The sequence below is a fragment of the Centruroides vittatus genome, unplaced genomic scaffold (assembly GCF_030686945.1).
Source record: "Centruroides vittatus isolate TY-2023 unplaced genomic scaffold, ASM3068694v2 contig_817, whole genome shotgun sequence".
NCBI classification, from domain to species: Eukaryota; Metazoa; Arthropoda; class Arachnida; order Scorpiones; family Buthidae; genus Centruroides; species Centruroides vittatus.
In genome coordinates, this window is record NW_027122532.1 from 3,092,561 (window position 1) to 3,103,678 (window position 11,118).

At 31.9% G+C, this 11,118-nt stretch overlaps 2 protein-coding genes across 2 annotated transcripts in view; one reads left to right on the forward strand and one right to left on the reverse strand.

The window, feature by feature from the left end:
- Mps1 (Monopolar spindle 1) overlaps positions 1-6,714 on the reverse strand; it is a 38,109-nt gene extending 31,395 nt beyond the window's left edge. The window contains exon 1 of the mRNA XM_067278754.1: positions 6,540-6,714. The gene's annotated coding sequence lies outside the window, so the exon portion shown is untranslated. The remainder of the gene's footprint in view (positions 1-6,539) is intronic.
- A 43-nt stretch (positions 6,715-6,757) lies between these two features.
- On the forward strand, positions 6,758-7,850 carry LOC136982187 (galactosylgalactosylxylosylprotein 3-beta-glucuronosyltransferase I-like). Its single transcript, XM_067278619.1, has one exon. The coding sequence runs from the start codon at positions 6,787-6,789 to the stop codon at positions 7,777-7,779; it is 993 nt and encodes a 330-aa protein (XP_067134720.1). The 5' UTR covers positions 6,758-6,786; the 3' UTR covers positions 7,780-7,850.
- Positions 7,851-11,118: the final 3,268 nt, after the last annotated feature.

The following is an 11,118-nucleotide window of genomic DNA, read 5'->3' on the forward strand; positions in this document are numbered from 1 at the left end:
TCACCAGATCTTTATTCTGCACTACTTTCAGTTCTGGAAGTCTGTGGATGATTGTGCATGAACCATAATTATTTCTTTTAGTTCTTGTCTGATGGTCAGTTCATAGCTCATTTCAAAAGTTATCTGAGATAGTACATATATTGTTATTTCTTCAATGCTGTCTACAGATTGCCTGCATTACTGATAATCAGGTAAAAAATTAGTTAGATGCATAATAATTTCTTACATAAAGATTACATTAGGTATATAAAGTCAAATATTTGTTTGTATATACTTTATTTATATGTTAATGGCAGAAAGATCAAATGTTTTCATTTAAACCATAAAAGTGGTTTATGACACTTATCTTTTATTTAAATTATTATTTTGCAGTTCTTTACAATTTTTAAAGTATCATATTACAGCACCATGTTGTATAATTTACATATAACTACCAAATAATTGGAGAATCAACTTATGTAAAATACCCAAACTCCAGCAGTAATGTAAAATATTAACACCACAGAACAAACATTTTTGGAGATTTATACGTTTGTTCTATAGTGTTAATATTTCATATTACTGCTGGAGTTTGGATGTTTTATGTAAGTCCATGTTGTACTGTATAATTTGTAATAGTCTGGTTGTTACCAATATAAGTATACCACTGCAGGTTTATTTTATTGAATTTTTTGTGCTTTAAATAATAAACATTTGTAATCTATAGTGTAATTCAATGCTTCAATTTATCAAATATGTACAGGACAAATCAGGAGCAAGTACCACAAAATGCATTTTTTTTTTTTTTTAAATAGTAAAGTCTGTGTAATCAGTCACCTGGTGTTTCTATATGATAAGTTTTCTGCAGCAATTATGTGCTGCATAGCCAATGAGAATGTTTTTGTTTTCACACCATGTTTGATAGGTTGTTGGATACTCTTAGTATGCCTCCTCAGTTGAAACCTGTCTGACGTGAATGACCATACCGGTAGATTTATTATTATTATTTTTTTTTAATAAGTGCAATACTACTAACTATAAAAGCCACAGTGCACTTTCTTAACTACAATTCCAATTAAAATATACAAATACAACTATCAAAATTCAAACAAAGTTTTAAATCTCAAATCTTATGAAGTAAGAATAATGCTTTAACACATTAGCAATCTGCAGCCCTCTGTGACATTTTCTATGTCCTGCACATTATTACAATTTCTCTATGTATATTCATGTTGCAAGTAATTTACAATAAGTTGACGTGTCCAGTAAGTAAAAGCCACAAGGCTATAAATGATAAATATGAAGATTACTAATCTCACAATATTTATATCTGTTGTATGGTCCTATTTTTTTACTACAGAAAAAGTTGTTCATGCCTACTCTAACACATTGTTAAATTGATTATTTGTGTAATAACAAGTAAATATGCAGGCTGAGTATCCCCAATTCAAAATGATTGAGATTTAGGATTTTTCTTGACTTTGGAATACATGATACTGTGGAATTAAGGTGAGGAAAAAATCCTTCTTTGCAAATCACAACAGTGAAATAATTTTAAGTGGCAAAATGATCTAAAATTATTTATTTAATTTTAGATTTGCAAAGTATTTTTATTATTATATGCAGTTCAAGAGCTTTAGATTTAGTATATGATGATAAATATAGGCTAAACATAATGATCATGATATTAGAATTATTAATTTTCAGATATAACTTTTTAATCAATTAGAAAATTATTTCTTTATCATTCGTTTGGTGCAAAAACAAACAGTTTTATTAAAAAAGTAACCTATTTTAGACAGAGCGGAATATAAAAAACTGAAATACTGCCTTACAGATTAATAAACAAGTTTTAATTTATAGTTAATATCTGTTTTAATTAGAATTCCCAAGAAACTTATCAACCATTATCAAATAAAACAGTGATTCTAATATATAATAATACATTAATGTTAGTGATGCAAGATAGAGTTCTCATGGTTCTTTTACTGTAGTGTGTTTCTTGCTCAAAAGTGCTAGAATATTAGTTTAGTAGAAAATTCTAAGTTTCATTAAAGCAATTTTTAAATTTGTCAGTTAAATTAAAATAATTTTCTAGATTATGAGGGCTGTTTTTTTTCAACCTCTGATGGTTCATAAAACAAAGACAAGTGTAAATAACAAAATTAATTTATTACCAAAAGTTAGGTAAAAACATGGTTACTTTTCAACATAATCACCATGAAAATTGAGGCATTTGTCATATCTGTGGACAAGCTTTTCCATCTCCTCTTAATGGCCAAACTTCATTCCATCTCTTCATAATAAACCAGATGTCATTATTAAGTCTATTATTATGAGGAGATGGAATGAAGTTTGGCCATTAAGAAGTTAGCCACCACTTGTTCTCCAGATGTTGCCTGTACCACACCTCCTTCATAACTGTTCTTCACCTTGTAGTAATGCCACCTTCAAACTTTATCTTCCTACTGTTGTGGTATGTATATACAATTTGTTTTGTATAACATTATCCCATACTGTTAACCTATTATTCCACTAATTTTTAAAACTGTTTGTATTAGTGACCTTTAAGTCAAGCTACCTTGTAATGTTACGAAGCCACCTTATGCCTGCCGACTCTGCACCCATTTAATGTTCACTTACAATACCTTTATAGCAGTTTGTTTATCTTGTATAATTTTAAGCATTATAACCTATTTCCAATAGTCCAAAATGCATTTTGGTTATTCATGTTAATTACTCATACTTATGTAATCGATTTTTAATGTACTTACACCCCTTTTGTCTTATCAAATGTATTACATTGATACCTGAGTATTTGTGCTTATTATCACTGGTGTGATAAGTCCTTATTACTATCTACCCCTCATTAGTAGATATTTAATTAATTTAATTATACCAGGGGCTAAAAGCAATTCTTTGTAATAATAGAATATTACTTATTGATTTGATTTGAATAAATTTAAAACTATTCAGCAGCCAGATTCCACCAAATATTTTTTAATTACATCTAAAAAGTGGCATTTAACAAAAACTTCTTGGAATAAGCTGTCATCAATAACAGTTTAGTAAGTAAATTGTGATTGTTCAAGCAAATATAATTAAGGTCGTAACCTATTAAAACTTAATTGTACAGTCTGATGAATATGCCGAAACATGTCATAATTAAACACATTCACTTCCCTATGGGAAGCAATCTCTCTCACTAGCTGTGCCAAAAATTTTTTAATATTTTGTTTACTTATTATGTGTGTTAAAAATGTTGAAGAAATTAGGCCTATATAAAATATATATTCTTAGAAGTGTACAATAAATAATAAAATTCTTTTTCTTAACAACAAATAATAAAATTTTTTAAGCAAAAATACATTTAGAATGCTCACGAGAGGAGTTGGCACATGCAGTGTTGCAGTGTAGACAGCCGGCTTTGAGCAGCCAGTGATGCCTCAGAACACATCAAAATGAATAAAGTTATAAAGTTCTACAGCTGAATACCAATTGACTAGTTGCAATTCTTTCAGCTGGATGCATCCTTACAAAACCATGAATTGGGTTTTCTAATTATTAAATTTGTATACAGACCAATATTATAAAATCATTATAACTGTTTTATTCACAAGCACTTTAAATTACAGGTAAGAAGCAATTTAAACACAAAAATAAAAATAACATTGAATGAATCTAAAAGCAAACATTTAATATAAAAAATCTGAAAACAATAATTAATTAATTATTTTATTTTTAAACTATTAAAATTTTATATGTTCTAATTGATTTGCTATATTTAATATTTTTTAACAACAACAACTTGAAGTCTTATTAAATAAAGACAATTATGAAGTCTTATTAAATAAAGACAATTATTGTCTTGTCATCATATGTATTATATTTATTGTCAAAACTTAATATTTTTTTTCATTTCCAATCAATTCATTATTATTATTATTATATGAAGGAGTACTTGTTTCATTAAAATCCTTTTCATCATCTTCCTGAATTAGTTTTTACCATTATTTTCAGTATTGGATATTGGTAATCATTTAGAATGATTATCATCAACAATGTTCATTCAATCTTTCTTAAACTGTTTGATCTGCTTACAGACATTTCATTGTGTTAAGCACTTTTCTGATACTGCTGCATTGTCTATAAATTTCAGCATGTTGACTTACGAAAAACATATTCAAGCACATTCTTCTTCAGATCAAACTAAAAAGAGGTGCAGTTCTTCACATCATACCTTATTAACAAATAAAAACTTTTAACATATGATAAAGAATTGCAGTTAAAGTCTTTTTTCTCTTTTAACTGCAATTCTTTATCATCTATAACAAGTCATTTCATCAAATAATAAATCACATATATTTGTAATTAGAATTTTATTTTGAAGGATCACGTCCAACTTTTCAGTAGTGTCGTATTTTGTAATTAGAATTCTTTATAATTTGAAGCATTATATTACTTAAAGCCAAACAAATATCATTTAAAATTTTTAACTTATCAATCAATTTTTAATCTGGTTCAATTTATATTTAATTTAATTTGCAACACTTTACATTGCTCTTATTATTATTAGTAGTTTGATACACACCATCCAGTATACTAAACACTACACAGTGGGTGATCGATTTACGAACAAATCAGATAATGAACATTTTTGCAAAAGATTTTTATGTTCAGACAACAAACACCTCACAGAACAACACAAAAAGAAGCGACCTAACATAATGAATACTGATTGGTTTTCCCTTGTCTTCGGGCAACAATTTGAAACTTTTTGGAGCACAGAAGACGTTGACATCAATGCTCAACCCAGTGTATACTGATTGGATAGTATTCTCCGAACTTTGAAACTCTCCCTTGTAATTTCAGCCTTTTATTTTTCTGACAAAAACAATTCTTTTATAGTATTCGTGAGACTGTCGGGTGGGTACTGTTAAGTTTTTTGTCGGTTTTTATTTTCGAAAGATGAGAGTATAATAGCAAAGGTAGAGAGTGGCTAGATGTCTGATGTTGCTGGGCAGTATGGCTTGAAGTCTATAGTAGGCCACAGTTCAATCTTATCTAAGAAAGACAGAGTATAATCAAGAAGACTCAAGCAGCTAAAGGAGTAACAAAAATCACATCTGAGAAATAAAGAACATTGAAGAGCTCATAATGGAACCTGAAACTGATCTGACAACAGAAGAACGCCAACTCTTGAATGAAGAACACCAAGAAACTTGGCGAAATATGTTTTCTTCTGAAAAAGAGGATTAAATTAGCCCCCAGAAATGGAAAAAAACATGACTAATAAAAATGCAAGACTGTGTATATATGTATTTTTATTATTACATATAAATAAACATAGTAAAAAAGTATATATTTTTTTATTTTTTGGGGTCTCCAGAATGAATTAACCAAATTCCCATAAAAATCTATGGTAAACCAATAACCCACTGTATAGCCATATCAGTTTTTATTCAGAAAAACCAGACATACAACAGTCCAGTGTAAGACTGTAAGACCACGCATGATAAATCATAAACAGACCCATTCCAAATGATTTTGTTATCCGAGACAATTACAGTAAAATGTGAACTTTAAATGACAGATTTGCCACCCTCCTAGAGCTATAGAACCCCTGTACGAGCAAAAATGTCAAGGGAACCATACCTATATATGCAACACTTTGTGAGCTATTCACCTTCAAAAATTAGTTTTTATCGTGAACCAGTACTACTATCCATTCTCACATTGATAGCAAGCCTTGACTAATACTCCACATGTAGTCATGCACTTTGTGCTCACTATCACTGGCATCTCAGTGCCCCAATGGGGACGAAGCCCACCCCCTAAAACTATATAACATCAAGTTCTTTACGGTCAAGCGAGCTACTCAAAGCCGGCATAGTTGAGCGGGCTAAACAGTTAAATGAGATAGTCTTAGCGGAGTAGCTTGACTCCCGATTTCTGGGGACCGTATCAGGCAAAAGGTCAAACATAGAGGTACGGTTCCCTTGACTTTTCATTTTCGTCCCAACTGTCTCAGAGGTGTAATTGTAACACTGTAACATCTCATCTATTGGCACAACCCCAATTACAAGAATCCAGGCCAAATTTGAGCACAAATCCTTCATAATATCCAAATTATTTGAAAATGTCTAACAAGCTACATTTACTCGCCTCGTTTGGAGCCGCACACATACAGAGAAATACACAAACATAATAAAAGAACTGCAATATATGAATAATTTAACACAGTTTGCAGCAGCAATAACCAGAAGAATGTTCAGAATATCAGATTTGATTTTGAATAAAAGAATGGAATTTAAAAACACTTTGATCTTTGAATGATGCTTTTTGCACACAAAATATTGAGAATTTTTGTCATTTATTCAATTATTAAGCAAGCAAACTTTCAAAATTTATTAAAAAAATAATTAAATGAAGGTTAATTTTATGTCAATTACACACGTGTATTGTTATCACTGAATTTAGGCCTAACTTATAATTACTTTATGATAAAAATCTCATTATTCTATTCTACATTTAAACTCTACATCTTAACATTTTCATACCTGAGATCGTCTTCTTTCATACATTAAACTAAAAACCTTTATATTTATAAATAACAATCGAACTTTACGGCCGGTTTCAAACTCGAACAGATACAAAACTCGCTCCTTTGAACAAAAACCGTTTCCTATTGGTTTATTCAAGATATAAATTTCGTTCCGATTGGGTTACGCGCGTCGTTCGTCATCGCGGTGACGTATATATGTGACGTAATGTAAACAAGATGGCGGTGCCCAGTGAGTAGCGAGTATGAAACTCAGGAATTTCACGCAAGTACGTCGAATTTTAGTATTAATATTCGTATTTATCGTGATTCTTTGGTTAATAATCCAACACGAGTATGTCTCGAATTGTTTAAATGCGACAAATTCGAAATCTTGCGAGAAGATTCGTTTAAATGAACTTTATATGGCCATACGTCGAGCTGATGTCGATTCACGTTGTTATAACGAAGTTAATAAGTTACAGTCAGAGCTTCTGAATGGCCCAGATGTTATTTTATACATAATTACTCCGACATATCCTAGATTAGTTCAAAAAGCTGAGCTTACGAGGCTATCTTACTGCTTTAAATTAGTACCAAGTGTTCATTGGATAGTGGTAGAAGACAGTGAAGTGAAAACAGTATTAGTTACTAAGTTGTTGCAGAATACTTTAATCCCCTACACACATTTAAATATAAAGACACCGGCTGAATTTAAAATGAAAGAAACAGATCCAAACTGGTTAAAACCCAGAGGAGTCTTGCAGAGAAATCTTGGTTTAGAGTGGATTCGAAGTAAACTGATTCTAGAAAAGGATAAAGGTGTGGTATATTTTGCTGATGATGATAATACTTATGATCTAGAACTGTTCGAAGAGATGAGAACCACAAGAAAAGTTTCCGTGTGGCCGGTTGGCCTGGTGGGAGGATTGATTGTAGAAAAACCTCTGGTTAGCGGCGGGAAAGTCGTGGGTTGGAATACTCTGTGGAAAAAAGAGAGACCATTTCCGGTCGACATGGCCGGATTTGCCGTCAATCTGGAATTAATTCTTCGGCATCCGGACGCTCTGTTCGATCTCTCGGTCCCTCGGGGTTATCAAGAAAGTCATCTGTTGAAGCGTATTGTTACCGTCGAAGAATTGGAACCCAAAGGGGATAATTGTACGAAGGTTTTAGTGTGGCATACAAGGACAGAACAACCAAAATTAAAACAAGAGAAAAAGTTAAAAATACCAAGCAATTTAAACATTGAAGTTTAAAAATATATTTTTACATGATATTTTTATACTTATAACCTGTGCAATAAAATTTTTCAAGCTTTTTATATTTATGTTAAGAAATGACATTTGTTGGTTTTAATAAGGCTTGTTATTTACAAATACATTTATAAAAACAATTAAAGACTTTAATGTAATGTAGATGCTCTTTTGAGAAGATAATATAATTAGATACTGCAAAAAACATATTTCTATAATATTGATCGTTAAAATTTTTGGGGATACTATAGATTACCCCCTATGGAATTTCGGGACTTTGAGTATATATCTGAACTGAGGGGACCGAGACGAGTTCAACGATACCCTACTTTTGGACCGGAGACGAAAAATAAAAAAGTTATCATACTTTTTTCGGCGATCGCGCGATGATAGGGAGTCGCGTCGTTTGCCGTTAAAATTGCCTTTAGTAGACGTTTTCCCCTTTTTTTTACTTTGTTCAAGAACTACCGTGAATCGATCACTAGTTTAGCACATGGCGGCGTGTGGTGGCGCCCATACGAGAGGTCAGTCGGGCCGCCACGTTCGCTGCCATAAGTAACATTAACCGAAATGGCGATCGCGCGATGATCGGAAGTCGCGTCGCTCTCTCCGCTCTCGTATCGCGTGTTTAACCCTCCGGGAGATGACCGTAGTCCGACGTCATGGTTTGCAGACTTTACCGCAAGATGGCAATACTTTCTTTTTTTTTTGTAACTCTTTCCGCCCAGTGGGCACTAAGAGGGCCTCTTTTAGTAGGCCCATTATGGGTTCGGCCAGGCCCACAATAGGGCGGCCGGGTGGTGAGGGATGGGGACGACATATCCGGACGGACCACCCCGAAAAATTCCTGGGGATTATTCGACCCGTCCGGATTCGATCCCGGGTCCCCCAGGGCGGCAGGCTGCTAACCTTGACCGCTCGGCCATCCGGCCTCTAAGATGGCAGTACAGTAGAGCGTCGATAAGTGGAACGTCGGAAAGTGGAACGATTTTCAGTCGGACTGTGTCGTGCTGAATCGAATGTTTTTGATACTAAATTTACTTCTAAAGTATAATTTTCATGTTTTTTATATTCTTTAATATATTTATTTTGTTTGTACAAAATGCAGAAATAATTTTTAACGATACGATAGCCTCGATGATTATTATAAAAATTTTCGTTAGGCTTAAAATCGACGAAAATTCAACACGAAGCGACACGCAACGGAGAAAAATTTGAACATCGGACAGGTTAATGTATTTTTTCGTACAAAGTCGGAAACTGGAACAAATCATTAACTGGAAGGACCCCAGTCCCCAATTGGTTCCACTTATCGACGCTCTACTGTACTAGCAACTATGGTGCCGTCTTCATGAGAGCATTAAAAAAGTATGATAACTTTTTTTATTTTTCGTCTCCGGTCAAAAAATAGGGTACCGTTGAACTCGTCTCGGTACCCTGAGTTCCAATATATAATCAAAGTCCTGAAATTCCATAGGGGGTAATCTATAGTACACCCAAATTTTTTATTTTTAACATCTTGTTTCTATTATATTACATATCATAAATTATTTAATTTACCTATACTGGTATACTGCTTAATGATGGGAATTCATTGTTAAGCGAACAACATAGTATATACTTAGACAAACCAATATGGTATAGTCAGTAGGCTACAACATACTGAGTTGTCTACTATATATTTTAATATACTACCTACTCGCATGGACTATATGTAACATAATGATAAAAATTTTATGTATAACATAATTAAACATAGGAAAGGTGCAAGTGATTACAAAACTTTTCACTCCATTATAATATTATGGGACCTTTATTGTATATGCAGTCCCTCATTAAGCACTATATACTTGTAGGTAAATAATATATTAAATGTTTTCAAAATTTTTGGCAGATTGCTTCTCTTTTGAGTTCCATAACATCTAAAGTTTACTTCTAAATGGCATTAAATTTATTTTATGTATTATAATGTTTCCAAAATTTAAAAAACAAACATTTTAAATATAAATAAATTTATTATTATTATTTATTATCTTGACTGTTAATTAAATGTAAAATGAATTGAAACTACATGCCAATTTTAAGGTTACCAAAACATTCTTTTTAATCCCTAAAAAACATATCTGTAAGTCTTACAGATACAGAAACTGCCATCAAACATGCTTAGATCAATCTTTTTCAAATTATCACTGTTTTATCAAGGATGTACACAACACATTTTAGTAAAATTAAGCATACCTTCACTCAATGTTTACGTATTATATTTATAATTATTTTGTTATGGAAAATTGTGATATCAGGGACGTGAAGTAATCATTTGACATTGAAAAACTTATAAGCACTTTAAATCAACAGTGAAAGGAATTGTGATGTGTAAAGAACAAAATTCCTTTCACTGAAAAAAATAAAAATAAATGATGACATCATCTTTATTGACATTTAAAGATGATGTTGAATCGGCTACTAAAGTAAAAAATCAAATTTGGATCTCTAAAAGTATTTTTTTTTTGTATTACATATAATTTCATTTTATTGTAATAAATGAAGGGGCATTAATTTCAAATTTGATGCAGATAAGTTGAAATCAGAATATTGTACATACAGGACATAATGTATTTTAAATTCATGTCTCTCTCATATTTAGATTGACAGGTTTTAATAAATAAAACTGCAAAACACTGTTGTACCTTGTTAGGATTGTAGAATATATCTTAACAAAGAAAAAATTGGATTTATGGATCCAAGAGATTTTATTTTATTTTATTTTATTTTTGAGATAAGGCCCTCCAAAGCCTGCTTCCTCCAACACTGAATATATTTAAAAAATTTATGGAATATTTAAAGAAAAACAGACTGTATCCTAAAATGGTAAAATTAGTGTTTTCGTCCTCAATGTCAGATGTGGTAGCTGTTATATACGTAACGGGAGTGTATGTCTTTTTAATCCGAATAAATAAATAAATAAATCCGGTAGCCTTCCTCACAGCTATCAGGTTAGATACTCGTTTATTGAAATTCACAAATGCATTTCGGGCTTATGTAACATTTAAGCCTCTCATCAGTATGATGCTAGTACAAATTGATATGATACAAACAATGATAGAAAAACTTGTTTTTTTAATTGTTTATACTAACTCTATTCGGCGATTTTTTCCGCAAAGTCGTTAATTACTTTATGATACAAGTCGCTCGTCGTCGACTCCATCAACGTATTTAAAAGCACTTTTTCTATCGAAAGCAATGCTAGCGACCACAATTTTTCCTCCGACCGAGTGTTCCTGGCCAATACATGAATTAGCTTCGTGGTCGAAAAACTGCGCTCGGCAGACCCACCGGTAGACG

Bases quoted from the DNA above. Each gene is read 5' to 3' on its own strand.
- LOC136982187 (XM_067278619.1), top strand. From the start codon at position 6,787: ATGAAACTCAGGAATTTCACGCAAGTACGTCGAATTTTAGTATTAATA.